General features: G+C 41.5%; 2 protein-coding genes across 2 annotated transcripts; both read left to right on the top strand.

Annotated features, from left to right (window-relative positions):
* The first annotated feature begins 329 nt into the window (after positions 1-329).
* Positions 330-4,082, top strand: mrps14 (mitochondrial ribosomal protein S14). Its single transcript, XM_084326881.1, has 4 exons — positions 330-411; positions 1,119-1,283; positions 1,598-1,662; positions 2,474-4,082. Exons 1-4 carry the CDS (start codon positions 343-345, stop codon positions 2,589-2,591), a joined length of 417 nt encoding a protein of 138 aa, XP_084183007.1. The 5' UTR covers positions 330-342; the 3' UTR covers positions 2,592-4,082.
* Positions 4,083-4,779: 697 nt separating this feature from the next.
* Positions 4,780-17,151, top strand: cacybp (calcyclin binding protein). The gene is made up of 6 exons (XM_084327144.1): positions 4,780-4,830; positions 5,949-6,159; positions 6,470-6,566; positions 11,761-11,860; positions 12,558-12,652; positions 13,622-17,151. The coding sequence occupies exons 1-6, from the start codon at positions 4,813-4,815 to the stop codon at positions 13,782-13,784; spliced, it is 684 nt and encodes a 227-aa protein (XP_084183270.1). The 5' UTR covers positions 4,780-4,812; the 3' UTR covers positions 13,785-17,151.
* Positions 17,152-20,833: the final 3,682 nt, after the last annotated feature.

Below are 20,833 nucleotides of genomic sequence, written 5' to 3'. Positions count from 1 at the left end.
CTCTTCCTAGCAACGTGAAAGCGCTAATTCTCATTGGTCGGTGAGCTGCTGAGCGCACGCCCACCATGTATGTCCCTATGCCATAAATGTCATGATGTCATGTATGTTGTGTATGTCATAAATGTCACTATGAATTGAAAATGGGGGACCCTGATGTAAACAAGACAAACGTCTTTCTCTGGTCTGCATCCCATGTATTGAGCCGTACTGTATTGTACCCATTCTGCAATCTAAAGTTTTCATTCATTCATGTCCGAGCCTTTACGTAATGAGTAGCATTTTCACCGCCTAGACGCCAGGTGGCGATATTTGACATGATATTGCAACAACAAGCAGTTCAAGATGGCTGCCTGCAGGATAGCAAGCACAGGGCTGAATGTCCTTTATTCTTCGTTTTGTGCCCCTAAGCAGGTAATTATATTGATCGTAATGACTATGTATTATTTAGGTGTGATATTTTATCGTCAAAAGGCTTCGTACTTAATTTAATTGTCAAGTCACGGCTCACTGTTAATAAAGGGAATGGGAGATGTGACAATACTAGTGACAAACGATTCAAATGTACCAAGTTACCCCAATTAATTTGTTTGTATACTGTATTAAAATCGCGTTCCTGTGGAATAATAAATAAATAAAATAGATGAAGATTGCTTTATTATGTTAAATCATTTTTGTATCCTAATTTGAAGAAGAAAATAAATTCCTTAGCGTGAGTGGTTGACCTCTGGGTTCAATACCCAACCAGGCGTTCTCAAACGTAACCTTAAGCCTGAGAACGAACGCAACCTTAAGCCTCAGTGTGTGTGTGTGTGTGTGATTATTGTGCTGATTGGAGGGAGGATGTTGATGAGTCATATAGCATCCTCTTGTTCGGGGGACCCTGATGGAAACAAGACAAACGTCTTTCTCAGGTCTGCATCCCCTTAACAATTGTATGTATTGAGCCGTACTGTATTGTACCCATTCTGCAATCTGTTAAATAAAGTTTTCATTCATTCATTCATTCATTCAGGCATGGAGGAACTGCTGTAGGTAGTGGAGAGGCGGACAAGGGGCTGCAAGGTTGACTGTAGGACATAAAGTTGATATATTCCCTTCTTGTCATCTTTGTGCTTCAGGCCCTGCGTAGCTGCTGGGGGGCGATGGAGCAGGCGAGAGGCTACTATGTAGACTGGAGGATGCTGCGGGATGTGAAGAGACGACAGATGGCCTTTGACTACGCTGACGAGAGGGTACGGATCAACGCGCTGAGGAAGAACACGATCCTGCCCAAAGAGTTACAGGTAGGTGATTTTGCAACAGCACTGGATAGATATCCAGTGACAAATGAGAAGTGGCTTTACACATTTTTACTTTACACCTATTTCGTAGCATCAGCAACCTAGCATTCAGGGTTTCAAAACCAAACTATTTACACAACCAATGCACCGGTCACAAAGGTTTTATTCAGACTTTTGATGACCTGTAACACAACAGATAAAATGTAAAAAAAAAAAAAAAAATGTCTGAAAGAAGTCTGTGTGGGTTAATTATAAAGACATGATGCATAAATGAGTGATCATCAGTTGTTTATTTTTACAAATGACTTGTCTTGCAGGAGATTGCAGATAAAGAGATTGCTGCGCTACCCAGAGACAGCTGCCCTGTACGGATACGCAACAGGTGTGTGATTATTTTTCCATACTGTCTTTATGCCTTACAAAGTACTGTAGTTAATTTGTTTTCATGCCAATTACCTGGTCATTGCGCTGCTCCTACTGTGAGTGTGCGGAGGGTGTAGACTACCACATATATCACCACCCGCTTCTTTTCACCAGCTAGAAAAGCTGTTCACTGGGAGAGCATAACGCATGCAGAGATTCACGCTATCTCTCCCAGATCCCCTCCCTGCCCCGACCGACCAGCCCGACTGCTATTGCAACACCCAGGACTCATACCCCACTGGCTTCCCACTCGCGAACACTGCCAATATTGTGTTTGTAGGGTCGACTGACAAAGCAGAGTACTATAGTTTTTTAATGGCGAAAAACTAAACTCCAGATTCACCATGACATCTAATAGACTTCCATTTCTACAATGTAGAATTGAGGAGTGCTAGACAATCCTTTTTCTCTGACATCATTAACAGAAACATTAATAATGCTTGCACTTTATTTGCCATTTTCCTGACTAGGACTACCCCCCCGCCCCCCCCCCCCAAATAATTTGACATTTGACTACAAATCTCTTGTTGCTCTGCCCAAGAGCTTCTCTAAAACCGTTTTTATCTGCTTGGTGACAGATTTACTCTGAATAGAGGTCAATAGTGTATATAATGACATCATGACTGCGTCATCTGCAGAATGTATGTTCACCACTGGCACCTCTAAGGAGTTATAGCAGCAATAAGTGATTCAACTAAAATAAGATAATGAGGGGAGTTAGGTATGAGTTATTTCTTGATACACTCTCTCTCTCTCTCTCTTTGCCCTAGGTGTGTGCTGACCTCACGACCTCGGGGACTCAAATGTAGGTGGCGTCTCAGTCGCATTGTCTTCCGTCACCTAGCCGACCACAATCAGATGTCTGGGATCCTGAGGGCTAGGTGGTGATTGGACGATGGGAACGATTGATGGAATTGGACAACCAATAAGCTGTTATCTCTCTTCATTGGCCATCGTCAGCAGGACAGGACATCAGAATTGCAAATGAATGTTTGAACTTTTTTTTTTCTTTTTCTATGTTGTCTTTGTAAAAAACAAACAACAATTGGAACCCACATGACCCACACCAATATGTTTATAATGGGCTTAGGTTCCAGGGTGCGAGCCAATTTACCCATCTCAAGTGCCGCCTTGGACAAAGGGAAGCAACAGTTGATTGGAGGATCAAGAAAAGAGGGCAGGGCTTGAGATAAGTCAATTAACCCCAAGGGTGGGAGGGTGTCTCTCATATCGGAGACCATTTCTCCCAAAATAATCTTCACAATAAGATAATCTTTGTTCCATTGCAGTGAATGAGATGAAGATAATCAAAATATAAGCTTTTGGAAAACCTGGCCAAAAAGCATCGTACTAGTAAGATTATCTTTGCATCATTACATTTCATTATTGATGGAAATGGGGCCTAGTTTGTTTGACCTCAGTGAGAAGCAGAAAGCAGCAGGGTTGGTCGGTGGTTGTAAAGATCCAGTCAGGAAGCAGTGGTTTGAGTGAGTGAGGAACAGAGAGAGGAGGGTGGGTCTGGCATTGGGGTGGTGTCTGTGAGGCATCCCTCAAATGTCTTTTTCTTAGGCAATCAAGCCTGTTACGTGTCCATTATTTTAGGCATCAATACCTTCCAGGTACCTTTGAGGCATCATTAGCTTGACGAGCATAAACCCTTAAGCCATCAACCAGCCAGGGAGCTGCCTGTTGGAGTGTTTTTATCAAAGCAAAAATAATTGGAGGATCAAGAAAATAGTTTGATATGGGTCAATTAATTTTTATTTGGTTCATGGCTGAAAAACTTGAGAACACCTTTTGTAACAGATTGTCACAGGCTACCAGCACCATGTGATCATGGTAGTTTTAATACTACAGTCCGCCATCCTGAAAGGTATCCAATAGAGAGAGGCCTTTCACATAATGTTTAGAATGCCCATCTGTCCTACATGTTGGATGAGACAACGGTTGCTATGTGGTAAATATGTGAGAAATATATTTAACATTATTTTAAACAAGTTGCAGTGGGACAGTAATATGCTGAATTCATAATTTTTTCTTATTTTTCTTAATAAAACAAACATGCTTTTCCAGTCTTTTGCCTACTCTACCACTGCACAGAAATTTGATATTTTCTTTTGAAAGTGGTTACCAGTGGTTGCAGGCCATGTTGGAAGAAATAGAATTACACAAATAGTTGGGGAATATTTCAACATACGAGTGAGTTTACACCAAGGGGCTACTCTGGTTTCAAACCTGTTACACTACCAACAGGATCTTACAGCATTTTATCAATCATCTCTTTCTTTTTTTTTCTCCAATGTCCACGTTGCCTTCCTACAGCATATGGCAGCTTGCATGTTTGACATGTCACAATAAAATAAATTGTAGTTTATCTTGGCCTGAGAGTTGTGAAACATTTATATACCCAGGGATACAGTGGTTAACTACCAACAAATAAAAGGGAGGATATTATAGATTAAAGCTTGCACCTGCATCTGTCACTGTTTGTGATAAAACTGTCTATAATCAAAGTTAAAAGCTGCCCTTATATTTGCTACATTTATTCTCTTGCACACAATTGCTATCGATATGTGTAGCTGCAGTGTTTGCTTGTTTTTCCCTCCCTGTCCACTTGACCGGCCACATGGTGTTGAAGGAGATACTAGTAAAGTAGGTTTGTAGATACAAATGGAAATGTTATTTACTATATGAACAAATAAATGTATAGGCTATACGTCTCACTTAGCACTACCTTGAATGTCTCTTTTCTTAGAATGTGTGTGAACTTGTTTTGATTGCTAATGTTAATAAATACTTTTGTCAAGTGATCGATTTCATTTATTTTTCTCAGTCGGTTGTATTTATAAGTTTTTTTTAGACAACATTAATAATCATATACATAATAATTTGACAATATATAATTTGCTCCAATACAAAATATACAATAATCTACAACCACGTGTTGTAATCATCACTGTTGGTTTTATTTGCTGAGATTACTTTATCCTCTGTATAATATAATTCAATGCTGATTTTACTACAGGCGGAACTAAAATCAAACACAACCGTCCAGGGCGGAACATTATCATTGTAACTCGAGCAGACGGAAAGGAGAATCCCATTGAGAATGGACCTGACCGAGCAGGTAACTTGTGTGACATTTAATTAGCAAACGTATAATATGTAATATATATGTTTGCTATGAACGGGTTGTTGGGGCGACAAATCAACGCCATACTAGCAAGCTATCTGCTGTTTCTAATGTTTAATTCAACACCTGACGGCTGCCGCTAACATCAGCTAGCTCGATGGCTAGCTATCTGCCTGTCATACTAGTGATGGTTTTTTTTAAAGATGACTTTGCGTTTTTATAGTATACTGGTTAATCCTCGTTTGTTCCATTCAGCGCAACGTGTTGTTACGTTAGCGTTGGGAGTTTTTGAATTCGTGTTCGCGAGATAATGTAACGTGGCTAACATTGACCTTTGATGAACTAGAATCATCTTTGACCACTGCATGCAGATTGATTGATTGATTGAAAAGTTTATTAACAGATTGCAGAATGGGTACAGTACAGTACAGCTCAATACATACAATTGTTAAGGGGATGCAGACCAGAGAAAGACTTTCGTCTTGTTTACATCAGGGTCCCCCATTTTCAATTCATCATAACATATATATATATATATATATATATATATAACATATATGCATAACATCTACCAACGATGTTACACAACAGAAAAGTATCTAAGCGTAAAGCGTTACATAACAGCTTTTCACAGTGGAAATAAAAGTGAACATACCATTTTCTCATCAAACATTTATAGTGAGAATAAATACTTGAGTAACGTTAGCTGCCAGTCTGTGACGTACAGTAGCTACGTTTATTAACATAATAGGATCATACAGTTTATACTGGTTATACTGAGGTGTGAATGTGTGTCCTGTTTATTTCCAGTGACATTACTTCGTGACAAAGATGCTAGTGTGGATATTTCCAAAGTACCAAATAAATAATATAAGTACAACGTGTGTTGGTTTGCTCATTATCATTATAACAACATATTTGTAAAGAAATCGAACAAGGGGCTTGGCATTTTTCATTTAAAATGGACAGAATTTGAAGGCCATATTCCATTCTAGATGTAGTGTCAACAACTTGTAGGACGTTTTAAAAAGACAGAATCTTCAAGCTGGCAGCATTCGTGTTGGTTAGAAAAATAAGTAACACACATGGTCATCTGTGATTGAACTCGACAGATCAACCAGTTGGAGGCAGATTTGCAGGAGCTGGGTTCCCTCCTGGAGAAGGCGGAGAGGAAGAGGGTGCAGGAGGTGCTGAGGCAGATGCAGAATAAGGTGGAGAAGGAGATTGCAGCCAAACGCCAACAGAAGGAACAGCAGGCCAGGAAAGAGGCGGAGCCAGCCGCAGCCTCCAAAGCGACATACACGGTCAAGATCACAAACTATGGTAAGGTGAAGTAAAATCAGTGATGGTCACTGAGTGTTTAGATTATTATATCACTACTGTAGGGCTGTCCTCCACTAAATACATCAATTGTCAACTAAAAATCATTATGATTGATTTTCGATTTTGAGGTCACTATTTGTTTGTTTGTGTGTGTGTTTTTTTGTTATAGGCAGATGCCTAGTTTAGACTACAAATTATGAGACCTAGCGAAGGGAATGAGAGGAAAATTGTTGAGAGAAGATGAGGCAATGTACAAAGCTCCATTAACCTGAGAATGTTGTTCCCCCTTGTTGCAATGTCCTAAATGCAGGATGGGACCAGTCGGATAAATTTGTCAAAATCTACCTCACGCTGAAGGGAGTGCAAAAGATCCCTGCTGAGAACGTGGAGGTCACCTTTACAGAGAGGTACGGTGATGAGTGACGGCAGACTTGAGACAATGCGCTGAGAATCGGGTGCAGGCACTGCCTGGAGTTGCCTTTTCGGACATGTAACCACACGGCATGCAATTCTCCGTGGCAGGCGTGTTTGGACTAGTGGTGGGACTCGATTAAAAAATGTAATCGAATTAATTTGAGATTTTATAGTTAATTAATCTAAATTAAACACATATCAATAGGGCAACATTTTTCAATTCAAATGGATTTTGGTATACGAGTGAATCAATGAATATACATACGTTTAAGCAGCAAAATCTTTTTTATTAGCTACTACACAGACCAACAGTCGGATCAATGGGATTTTTAACAAGGTTAACTACATTTGAGGAATAATATATATATAGCGCAAAGGACCTTTTCTCTTTTGAAAGGTAACATTCAGAAGTTTCTTACACAATAAAGAAAAATCACTTTGAGTGCTAATGAAATAGAGTAACAGAGGTTTGAACACACTGAAGTAAAAGTTGTGTGTACTCACATTTCTGTTTAGTTTTTGTCAGATGCATGTTTTTAAGTTCCAGCTGAGAGGTAGGAGCTGGAAAACATAACTGTTCCATAGCCTGAAGTCGTATAGTAATACAGCTCCAAAGTTGATAAATATACCACAGAAAATGAGTATTTAACAAAGGTTTTTGTAATGTGTGTACCGCAATAATTCAGCATTATTATCCAAAATGGCCGTCCACTGCCTTTATTTCACCTCTCGAGTCAAAACAAAGGACTTCCTCGTCCTAACGGCTTGTCAAATGACGCTTGCCGGATGTTTCGTCTTCTACCTTCAGACCCGAAGCATGCAATAGGTTGAGTCATAGACATGTGGGCTGACGATCGAAATGTGGCAAATTCAACTTTCCAACAATTGATCAGCGAAAACGCAGCTCGGAGCCGACAGACAAGTGTTGCGACGTGCGATAAAATGCAAAAAAACAAATGTACGCTGAATTTTCTCTTAATCGAAAATGTACGTGATAAAGTCCCAGCCCTAGTTTGCACATATGTAAATACTGCGCTTGGTTTAGGCGAGACGCGTGACACAGAAAGCCTGTGTGCATTTCCAAATTGTGCCAACAACATGTTGCCCACTTTGCGTAGCGTTCATAGACTATTTATACGGAAGAAATATGCAGAGAGACATGCTGCAGACAGAGTGGAGCTATGTGGAGTGTAATTATTACAAATGTTAACTGACTGTTTTGACTGACGATACACATTAACTCATTGACCGCCAGGAATTAGTCGGGGCCCCGTTCTAGCACTGCCACGCTTTAAAAGATAGGAGTGCGTCACCTTGTTTGTAGAGTTATAACTATATTCTATATTATAGCTATGGATACAATACTATGGCCCATTTGACATCACCTCTTATCTATCGTTCAATATGTGAAAAATAATAAAATTGTCCATCCATACGTGTTATACCGTGGTGAATATAAGTATCGTTATAGCGTGGTCTGGGGTAATTCCCGAAAGGCTGAGTAATAGGCTTATACGTCAATTCTACTATAAATGTTGCCGTTTCTTGCCTGTACACGATATTATTCCCAAATCAAATCTATATCACATGTATTATGTTCCATAATGAATGCATGAAGGGGGGGGGGGGGGGGGGGGGGGGTCGTTTCTGAAAAAAAAAATTGTTGACCTACCTTTTCTCCCTTTTCTGTGATTTTTCTCCCATCACAATTTTCCTCTCGTGCCAATTCTCCCTCCCCTGTCCTGATTGTTGCTCCCATGTGCCCCCCACTGGCCGGTCGTAGGGAGGATAGAAGCCCATCACATGTCCCCTCCGATACATGTGGAAGCAGCCAGTCACTTCTTTGCACCTGCCAGCGCGGAGTGTGGGAGGCTCACACTGCCCCTGCCATCTCCTGTCTTTGCTGTGCAGGCGCCCTGACCGACCTGTAGGAGTCGCTGTTTACAACGACCAGATTACCACCCATCGACTCCCCTCCCACTGACTCTGCCAATTGAGTCAGTATGACGGCCGGCCCAAGCCGGAGGCAATGCTGACAGCCGGATTCAAGACCGATGTCTCTTGCGTTGGTGACGAGCGCAATGTCCGCTGCGCCACCCAGCCGCCATTTCTGATCATTTGATTGGCAGTAACGGCATTCGTATTGAACACTAAAAATGCTTATCAGCACGATCGGTATAAAAGCATTAAAAGCATAAAAGCATCAAGCAAAAATTGACGTCGGATAGTCCTTACCTGTGATCGGGAGTATTCCAAAAATAATATTTCAATTGTTTGTTCGCCATCTGTTACATCCGATGTCCATTTGGTCCACGTAGTGATGCACGATATATCGGCCGCCGATATATAATATCCGCCGATATGGCAGTTTTTTTTTACACATTGGTATCGGTCCGATATCAAGATGGGGCCGATATATAAAAAAGATTAAATCAAATTTTTTTTCTCTTTACATGTTTTGACCTTAAATAGTTTCAAAATATCAGTCATTTCTGAAAATAAGTTACAAAAGTAAAATAAAAATGCGTTTTGGAAAATAGCTCTTTATTTGATTATCATAAAAATGTTCTATACAGAGATATCGACATCGGTAAATATTGGTATCGGTCAGAACAGCAATATTAATATCTGTTTCGGTATCGGCCACAATTTTTACATCGGTGCATCACTAGGTCCACGGCATAATAGGGCTGAACGATTTATCGATTTTTAATCGAAATCGCGATTTGAAATGATGCAATTAGCAAAGGAGAAAAAATTGCAATTTTTTTAATATTTTTTACATTTATTTTATTAACCAGGAAGTCCCATTGAGATACAAGATCTCTTTTTCCAGTTGTTGTTATTGTTGTAGGAACGGTTTGGGAGAGGGAGGTAAGGGGTTTTAGATTGTGTGTTGTGAAGTTTAGACTTCAGAGAGGGAGAGTAAAGTACAGAAAAAAGGTACCGTTGGGTACCGGTATCGATTCCCAGGTAAAAAGAAACATTTTCACGCTCTGTGTCCCGAACAGACCCAGTGCGTAGGCCAGATGCAAGCCGCATTTTACAATAAACCTCTGTGGGACTGCTTAAAAGAAATTATTATTATAATCGCAAATTTAATCGCAATCGCAATATCTGTCAGAAAAATCGCAATTAGATTATTTCCCAAAATCGTTCAGCCCTACAGCGTAACCCCCACAACATATGGTTCGGGATATTTGAAACACTTCAATGGAACCAGGAGAACTGCTCCATTCGCCCCACAAAGAAAAGTGAGACCAGAGACATTTGGCCATTACACAGGCCAAGATACAAGGTTTCAAAGGGTGCTCCATACCACTGTCTAGCTGGATGCGGCCGGTATTGCACTTTGGCGATCTCAGACTCATTCCTATGGTAACACGGAGGTCCCCGGATGAATAATGAATAAAAATATCGGAAAAAAGTAAAAACGATCAAATAACGTATATATGCGTGGTTGGCGTTCAACGGTTGTCGGCCAAACACGTATATAAACGTTGTTGGCGGGGATTGAGTTAAAGGTCTCATGTTTTGCTATTCCTTTCACTATTTGGGCAATTCCTGTGAGTCTATGGAACACATCTCTAAGGTTTTTTTCAAAAAAATGCATTGTTTTGTATTTCTAATCAAGTACTCTAAAGCAGCATTTTTCCACTTCAAGATTTCAAGCTGTTTTGGGCTGGGCTCCGCCCATACTCGCAAAGCGCTTTGAGTGACAAGTCACCCACAGGAGGAGAGGGGGAGAGGGAGAGAGAGAGGGAGGGAGAGAGGGAGAGAGGGAGAGGGAGAGGGAGAGGGAGAGAGAGAAAGAGAGAGAAAGAGATGCGGAGCGTTTTGCGCACGCTCCCTACTGCGTGTGTGTTTCCCCATGCGCGCGCAGTCGGGAGTGTGTGTAAAATGCTCCGTCTCCCTCTCGCTCGCTCGTTCTCTGCTCTCTCTGTCGGCACCCGCGCCACATCAACCTGTTTGAGGAAGTGTTAGTATTTCCACTTGCTCTGTTGTTGAGCGAATGGAGTGTGGGCGGTGACTACAACCAGGGGCTGAGATATGCGATTTTAATACCCGGCCAATTCAATCTCAGGGAGCTGTGTGTTGCCTGAAAAATGCATACTGGGAATCCGAAGGTGCAGTACCGGCCGCATCCTACCAGGCGGCGGTATCGAGCACCATTTGAAACGTTGAGTCTTTGGCTGTGCGTCAATTATATAGGTCCGGGCGGACTTTTCTTTGTCGGACAAGTGTAGCGGTTCTAATGCTCGGATTGAGAAGAAACAATTCCCAATACTCCCGTGGTGGATTCTGTGTTGGATTATGTTGGCGGAACGATGGACATCAATACTTGGAATGGCGAACAGATAATTGGAATATTCTTCTCGGGATACATCCTAGTCAAGGTAAGGGCTATATGGTATCAATCTTGCGTTGATCCAAGAATGTTTTCACTGCGATCCGAGCGTATGTGTGTAACGCTACTCCATAACTTATTCTGTTGGTGACGATCAAAGCATCGAACCCCCCCCCCCCCCCCTAACCCTTTCATGCATTCATGATGGAAACATAATACCGATCATATGCATTTGATTCTTTGAATTGTAGCGTGTGTAGGGACGAAACGCCAATGGATTTAGTATAATATTACATTGCGGCTTATAACCAGCCTCTCAGGAATTGGCCCGGATCATTCCGAAATAACACTCATATTCACCACGGTATAAAACGGGAACGTATGGATGGACATTTTTCTTTTTTGCATCTTGACCGGAAGAAACCCAGTGTCAAATGACTATAGTATTGTATCCATAGCTATAATATAGAATATAGTTATAGCTCTACAAACAAGGTGACGGACTACATTGGTTGAATGGGTGGCATCGCATAGCCGTTTCCCGGAAGAGGCGTGGCACAGAATTTTAAGCATTGGGTATATTGATGTGCATTGTTATTGCTGCTGCCATGCTCTCAAGATGTGTTCTAAAAATAGATTTCCCTAAAACAATTACTAAAGCATTACTCATCACTACACATTACTCGTGCCCTTCCCTAGTAATTTCTCAGTTTCACCACTATCAGAGGTCCTACCATTTGCCTTTTGTAGACGGCACACCCGTTCTTTGGTTGAATTTGAACGAGTGGGCCACTACCTGTTGTTGTTACGTCTCCTAGTCTCATCTTCTCTCCCTGCAGGTCATTTTCTGTCCTGGTGAAGGATCTGGATGGGAAGAACCATCAGATAACCATCATCAGCCTTCTGAATCCTATCGATGTACAGGACAGCTGTAAAAAGGTGATCCTCAACTTCTTTGTCAATCAATCCATCTGAAAGCATAATTGTATCCACTCTCACGTCCGGGCGCTCTGGGTTACAGTGCACATCTCACTCTGTACTGGGTTGACTTGAAACATGTAAAGATTTTTTTTATATATATATATATATAATCAATGTATGAGTATTTCAACCACTCTTGACGAAGACCGAATTTCTATATAATCTTTTCTAGGCGCCGACATTTAGGATTTTGACATTTGTATTTATATTCCCTCACAATGTACTTTTGCATTATATGAAGTAACTTTTGGCACGTGTCAAGTGCCATGCAGAACATTCTACCCTCCACTTTGACAAGTGCCTGGTAAAGAAGAATTGCACTAACATTCAAAATAATACTAAAATGAAGGGCGGCTGATTGGCGCAGTGGACAGCGACTCCTACAGGTCGGTTTGGTGACGCCGGTGCGACGGAAGCAGGAAGTGACGGGGGCAGCGTGAGCTCGAGCTGCTGCGGCGAAAAGATGCGACAGGCTGCCTCCTCGTGTACCGGAGGGGACACGTGATGCAAGGCTTCTGTCCTCACTACAACCGACCTGTGGGAGGCATAGTCTAGCAACGTTCAAGACAGGGGAGGGAAGAATTGGATACACGAAATTGGGATGGGAGAAAAATGGAAAATACTAAAATTGTTATTGTATATTTTTACCCCACAGATAAAGACGGACATGGTCCTTGTTATGTGCAAAAAGCAGATGGCCAAGAAGTGGGACTGCCTAACACAAGTGGACAAACAGGGCAAAGAAAAAGAGTAAGTCCAAAAAGGATAGATTAAAAAAATGTACTTGTCAATTTAAAGGTGCATAAGTGTACATTGTCCTGCGATGCAGTACCGCTTTTGAACGGTATAGGTGGTGCAGATTGTTGGACCAAGGGCAACTGTATAAAAGATATTTGCCCCAACATTTGATGTCATTCAGTCCTCCTAACCTACAGTACCCCACAATGCAAAGCATGTTAACTCTGCCAAAGTCTTCCAAAAGTAGGGCCCCCAGACTAAATTCGGCCCTCCTCAACATTATTTTTGGCTTTCCAAACTGTTCCAGAGAATACAATTTTCTCTTGTCTATTTTGATGCAGTTTTCCTCCATTTAAGGGGGGGGTTTAGGTACAAACACACTGATATTAGACCTGTTAAGATACTGTTATGTAGGCTACCTGTTACATTTATTGAATTATGAATGTCCTGTCACATTATTTGGCACGACATGTCAAAAAGCGAATCAGTCGTTAAGAATGAAAAAAAGATGAGTCTGTCAAATGGCGGTTAATCAGTTGATCATTGACACAAATACAGCTTATTTATGGAAAATCACATGAGATAATAATGAGATAATTGATGTCCATCATATTGGACTCCAGGGTAAGTGCGTGATACAGTATCAAACTGTAATTGTCAGTTGGCACTCTACATTTTCACATTTTAATTCATTTAGACAACAAATTTGTGTTTAATGATATCGATAACACAGATATACGTAAAAGTTAAATGTCGGCATATTGGCCCGCCAGCTAGTGTCAAAGATGCTCTCAGCCTACTTCTCTAACATTTATGACCTAGTCTATAGAAATGACCATATTCACAGGGTGGCCATTTTGCTCTGTATGTCATGCTCAGGTCGAGTTCCTCTTCACCCTGTTCCGTGTGAATGCGGTCAATAGTGTGTGCTGACCGTATCGTCGCACCCCTACTAACCGCCTCTAACCCCTCCCACCCCAGTAAGCCCGCTGTGGATGAGGTTGCGGACCCCAGCGACGGCCTGATGAACATGCTGAAGAAGATCTACTCAGACGGCGACGACGAGATGAAGAGGACCATCAACAAGGCCTGGTCGGAGTCCCAGGAGAAGAAGCAAAAAGGAGAGGACACAATGGACTTCTGAGCTCCTCCGCCATTCTCTGAAATATGTCTTTGGGAGCGCTTCAAATGTCACCCACGAAGGTATTCAGAACGTATATTTGAATACCCCCCCCCCCCCAGCTCTCAACCCCCGGGGAAATTCTATGCCAAACATTCTTATTGGATGTACCATTTCCTTTGTGTTTCACTGGTCTGTTAGTGTCTTATGTCTGTTCAAATTCTAACTAAAGGAGATGCCATAATGAGAACCATCAATTATGTGCATTAGGCCTCTCCTGTTTCAAGTGGTTTGTATATGAATTGTAGTTTTTAGACCTCCATCCCCCGTCTGGCTGAAAGGTGTTTGGTGAGGATGACAAGGAGGCTTCTCCTAAAATAATAAGTAAAATTGGAAGAACCCCATACAGCAACCCGGTTGTCTTTGTAGCTGTCAAATGTTTTGTTTTTTTAACCTCTTAACTGGCGCCCCCAAAAGTGGCCATTTTTAAACTTGAACTTGAGGACTGCATACTTTTTTTGCAAACCAAAATACTATACTTTATACTTATAGCACATGCATGAGCTTGGTCTCTTGAAAGAGGACCTTCTGAAGTGTCTGCTACAATAAGGAAAATTAACCTTTAGTGCTAATGAAATAGAGTAACATAGGTCTGAACTTGAGTTGTAGAAAAACTTGTTACTCACGTTTTTCTGTAGTAGTTAGTAGTCCAGAAGTAGTATTTCCAAAATAAATATTGGATAGGCTAGAAGTATTGTGTAGTACATGTCCAAATTTCATAAAAATCCGTTCAGAAATGAGTGATTAGGAGCGATTTTGGTAAAAAGTGAGAGGCTGCAGAAAACTATTTCCTCATTGACTCCAATTCATTCCGTGGAAATGTCTCTTCCTGTTTGCGCTCGTGACTTTTCATCTAGATCCCTGATTAGCTCATTCCCACGTGGGGTACCATTGGAAAGCCACACCTATTCGTTACAACCCTGTCCAATAATTTTCGAGATCGCCAAATGATTGAGTCGGGAGTGGTATTTGAAAAAATTCTAAGTCTGCCGTCTACTTCGGCGCACGCCTCACATATCGGTATGTAACTCGAGAACTGCTGAACGGTTTTTGCCGCCTGAAATGGCAATCGACAGGCAACAAATGTCTTTAATTCGATATATATATTGTATTAAAAAATATGCACCGCTAGAGGTCGCCAAAGTGGCGTATCGTGCCGGTGGGCAAATCGTCCTCAAGACGGGCCGTTGCGTGGTGAGAGGTTTTAACACATTATCTATATTTGTTTTATTATTCAGTCATTCCATTGTTTACTTGAGAGGTTGTTGGAACAAATAAAATCTCATAGAAACATTCCTACTCTGTCGGCATAACTCTGCAATCATTCCAAACTGTTAAATTCAGTAAAAAGGTCCCAAGACATCCAGTAGATTTGTTAATATGCCTATGTTTGTGAAAATGTGATCATTAGAGTTTGGAGAGTTGTGATGCTATAGACCTGAAATCCTGTCATCATTTTGAAAAAAAGAGAAATCTTAAAGCTGTGACTACTTTTCTCCCTGCACCTATGGCAGAAATGAACAGTGTTTTCTGTTTCTGTTTTGCCAGTACATTTGTCCTTTACAGTGCAGTTGAAGTGAGTGGGGAAAATGTTGTTTCTAAGCTAACTATTTTTACTTTTTTATTTTTAAATTGACGCTTTGAAATTCAAAATCCCTTGCCTTGTCAGATGGAGAAGTTTACCTATCTCAAATCCCGCCCTCTTTTCCTGATCCTCTGACTAACGGAACAGTTTGTGATTGGAGGATCAAGAAAAGAGGGCAGGGTTTCAGATTGGTCCATTTCTCTCTGAAAGGTCTGAATTAAAAGTGAAAGTTACCTTTTTTTTTTTTTTTTTTTTTTTTTTTATTGACCACTTTCTAAACAAAGCCATGTGATCATGCAGGTCAGTCTTTTATTGGACATATTTTTTAATCTTAACACTATGGTCGCCAAAAACGCCGTTCCACGTCATTCCCCGCCATGCTCATTCTGCCAAAGACGCCGTACCACGTCTTTGATATCAATATTTCAAAAATCTGTGATCGAAATCATATTTCTCCCCCGGAGACTTGAGATCTACTGTTGATCCCCTCTCAACTCTCCAACGGTTCAAGAGCGCCATCTGGTGGCGGATCGGCAGATCGCCCAGAGCGGAAACAGGAAATGGAAGCTGGTGCTCATTCCAATTCGGTCCGATCACTCTGTAATAGTCCCAGGACTCGAGCTAGACACAATGGATGGCAATCCGTTACCAATAACTCGATAAACAACATGATTTGGACGTATATACTATTATACAACCTGGAAATGGATCGCATATTTCTACATCCCATAATAGGAATATTTCTGTTCCACGCTCATCGCCCAACGCTATGAGGAAGCTACGGTAAGATTCAGCGTTATTTTTTTACGTGTTCGATACTAACTGCTCTAATGATCATATCACCCACACTAGATGAATCATCTAACGTTGGCCACGGAATTATAAACGACCCCCCCCCCCCCCCCCCCATCCGGTCAACATCAGATGATCAGTAGTAAAGTATAATGTTGCTACACCCTGAACAATAGATACTTGATGTTGAATGGGCCATAGTAATGTCAATTTAGCAATACAATTAAAAAAGTTATAGCCCTGCAAAGAAGGGGAACTTCTCCATAGACAAATAGAGCTGGCGGAGGATGGTATATTAAGAATATAAGCTTGGCGACCAAAGTGTTAACTAAATGATTTGATCAAAAATTATTTTTTCCTTGTATTGTAAGTATTTTCAATTTACCAACAGTGAAAATAATAACCTTGCAATGATGAAAAATAACACATTTGGAAATGTATGGGGGGAAAAAAAGATTTTGGGGTATTTTCCTTGGTTTGGTCCTCAAACTAACCGCTCCAAGGTTCACCTGGAAGTGGACAGAGACCACCTCAAACAGGTGGATCAGGGTGCGGTTGTTGGGTGCGGAGGACTCTAGTTGGTTCCGGTGTTCACACACCAACCCAAATGGACCGCACCAGGGGGGTAAACGCTCCAGGGTTCAAAGCGGACTCAACAAGGCAGGTGTGAAGGCGCCTTTATACTCTGATCATATTTTCTATTTAAACAATGCTAAACACTCAAAAAGGCCATTTATAAGATAGTTCCCCTTAAAGTAGCAATTCTAATGTAGCAAGGGTTTTCCTTTCAGCATACTACATTAAATGTTTAAATGTTAGAAATCATAACTACGATGATTCTTCCATTGACCATGTATCTGGTTACTCCCTCTCAGGGTTGTTTATGCCACAATGATAATAAACATATCTTTGTTGGGAATTATTTGAGTCTGTTTTTTTATTTTATTTATTTTTACTTTTCCATTCACTGCCAACAACGAGTATACTTGTTATTTTATCGTTATTTCTTTTTGATATTTCTATTGATTACAGGCCCACTGACTGGGTTAACATTGGGAATCGCATTGAGAATGCCTAGGTGCAATACCGGCCGCATCACGCTAGACGGCGGTATCGAGCACCCTTTCTAACATTGTATCCTGGGCTGTGGGATGGCCAAGGGTTTCGGGTTACATTTTCCTTGTCGGGCAAGACGAACGGTTCTGCTGGTTACATTGAAGCCCGTCAAATATGCCCGATCCATATGTTATGGTGGATTATGCCGTCGAGCAAATGGACATTTGATATACCAGATGGCGATCAAACAATTGGAATATTCTATTTGTATTACTCCCGGCCACAGGTAAGGGCGATTTGACGTCAATTTTAGCTTGATCCTGCAATGCTTTCATACCGATCTGACTGATAACCGTTTTTTGTGTTCAATGCGAATGCCGTTACTGACAATCAAATAATCAGAAACGACACCCCTCCCCCCCCCCCACCCCCCCCTTTCATGCATTCATGATGGAACATAATAGCTATGATCTAGATTTGATTTCGGGAGAATAGCGTATACAGGCAAGACATGGCAACGTGTATAGTAGAAGAATCGACGTATACTGCCATAACTAAGCATTTCATGAATTACCCTAGGCCGCTCTAAAACCATACTTATATTCACCACGGTATAACGCGGAAACTTATGGTTTGAAAAATGATCTCTCTTTTGCATCTTGACCGGAAGAAACTCAATGTCAAATGACTATAGTATTGTATCCATGGCTATAATATAGAATATAGATTTAGCTCTACAAACAAGGTGACTAATTTACAGCGTGGCAGTAGCTACCACAGGATAAGGCTAATCCCCGGCGGTCAATGAGTTAAAGGATGGCTTCACTTTTTTTAACCCTATTTTAAACAGTGTTTGGTATGATGTTGTCTAGTACAGGTCATAATTATACTGTTCACTTAGTATTGAGAAACCTGGCACAGTGCTGTATCAGTGTATCCTGTCACCAGGCTCCAATCCAATGTCCTTTTTCCAAAATGGGAAACTCACAGTATAATCGGAGGTGTTATGATGATACCGCCCTGTTTTTATTCTTACCTCCATCTCGAAAGTCATGGAAAAAATAGTATACGAACAGGTCGAAAAGTACCTTGCGGAAAAAATCTAATCTACGAATTCCAATCTGGCTTCAGAACATCCCACTCCACTGACGCATGCCTTCTCTATTTGAACGACCACATCAAACAAGAGATGGACGCGGGCAAATACTGCGGCATGGTCATGCTGGACTTCCAAAAGGCCTTCGACACTGTCAATCACTCCATTCTGATTGACAAGCTAAAAGCAATTGGTTTTGATAGTTTATCAGTGAGCTGGATGCAATCCTACCTTGAGGGGAGAGAACAGATGGTGGAGGTAAACAGTACCCTATCCCCCCCCCTCCCAGTGAGCTGTGGTGTTCCACAAGGAAGCATACTAGGACCGCTACTGTTCCTAATTTCTGCAAATGACATGTCGTCAGCTTGTGACTGCAACTTGTTCTTGTTCGCGGACGACTCAGCCCTGCTGGTCTCTGACAAGAACAAGTTACAGGTTGAAAAAACCCTCAGCTCAGAATCTGCACCTGGCTCGCTGATAACAAACTATCATTACACCTGGGTAAAACAGAGTCCATTCTCTTCGGATCAAATAACAAACTCTGCAAGACCGACGGCTTCTCAGTTACAGTGGGTGACAATATTGTCACAAGGAAAGATGAAATTACATACCTAGGTTCCATCCTAGAGGCAAATCTTTCCTGTGACAAAATGGCATCCAAGGTAATAAAAAAAGTCAACCAACAAACTAGATTCTTGTACCGGATCTCCTCTCTGGTAAACAAGAATACCCTGAAGACTGGCAGGAGCACTCATTCAAGGGTACTACGACTATGCTTGCACCTCATGGTACCAAAGCACATCAAAGGCGCTAAAAACAAGATTACAAAAATCACAAAACAAACTGGTCAGACTACTACTTGACCTTACTCCTAGAACCCACCTCACCTCTGCCCACTTTGACTACCTAGGATGGCTTAGAGTAGACGACAGAGTACAGCAACTTGCAATGGGCCTGGTCTACAAGATACACTATACAACTAAAGTACCCATGTACATGTCAAAATACTTCCCCAATGGTCAGTGAATACCACGACCACAACACCAGAGGAAGCTCAACAAATCATGTTAAACCCAGATTCAGCTCAAACAAGGGACTAAACACGTTTCGCAATTATGCCACATCAATGTGGAACGCCCTACCCAAAGCTGTAAAGGAATGTGAATCCCTCTACCCACATTCAAAACCCCTCTAAAAGAGCACCTACGGGAGGCTGCAATTCGAAACTGGCCACCGTAAATGTCCAAACCCCCCTACCCCCACCCCCTCCTAATAGACAGTCTCCTCCCCACCGTATGTACTGTATATATTCTCTCCCCACCCCCTCCTTTTTTTGATCAAATTTTTTATTATTAATTACACGAAACAGGACAACACAATAACCACAGTAACAAAAAACATAACTTCACAGGAGAATAACAAACAATAATAATACAGAATAATAAATTATAAAGACAAAAGAAAAAGAACAGCGTCCAACCTATCAAATACAGATGGCAATTTCAATAACAAAAATGTCTTCAAACATGCCAACCTTTCCCCACCTTTACAAAGTGGAGTGACTTAAAAGATTGTTTATGAAAGTGTTGCCGCAGATTTATTGTAGATAGCCTAGGTCCCTTACACATGTTCAAGACTGCCAAACTCGCAGAAGGTAAAGTGTAAGAAGAAAGAAATTCTTCCTCCAAGTTGGTTAACAGGTCAATCAGTCTGCCAATATTAGTCCCTTGGGGAGATGGCATGTGAATTGACATATAGCGCAGAATAGCTAAATACCTACCCCCCCTAAAATCCCCCCAGTCAAAGTTAAGAAGGACAAGACAAAAACCAAGACAGACAAGACATTTCCTCCTCCCCCTCCCCAGAGACCGCTGGACCCCCCGATCAAGCGCCCCAACCCCGCTCAGCCGCACACGGCGGTCTTTACCTTCTCAGCTGCTGCGAACCACAGGTCAATGCCAGCCTGCCCTACCCCAATCACCCGAGCCGTGGATATCTCAAGATAAATCACATCCAATATCTCCCCACCCCCTCCTAATGTACAGTCTCCTCCCCACCGTATGTATATATTCTCTCCCCACCGTATGTATATTTCTCTCCCACCCACCCACCCCCTCCTAATGTACAGTCTCCTCCCCATCATATGTATATACTCTCTGTCAGGATCTATGGGTAACAGTACTGTATATTTGCATATCATATATGTCACAAATGTAACAGTATATACTATATACCTGTATGTCATGTAAGTCCCTATGCCATAAATGTCACGATATCATGTATGTTGTGTATGTCATAAATGTCACTATGAATTGAAAATGGGGACCCTGATGTAAACAAGACGAACGTCTTTCTCTGGTCTGCAACCCCTTAACAATTGTGTGTATTGAGCCGTACTGTATTGTACCCATTCTGCAATCTGTTAAATAAAGTTTTCATTCATTCATTCATTCATTCATTCATTCATTCATTCATTCATTCATT

This window comes from Notolepis coatsorum, assembly GCF_963971535.1.
Source record: "Notolepis coatsorum genome assembly, chromosome: 13".
NCBI lineage: Eukaryota > Metazoa > Chordata > Actinopteri > Aulopiformes > Paralepididae > Notolepis > Notolepis coatsorum.
The sequence above is the reverse complement of the archived record's forward strand: the minus strand, read 5'-3'. Positions and strand labels throughout refer to the sequence as shown.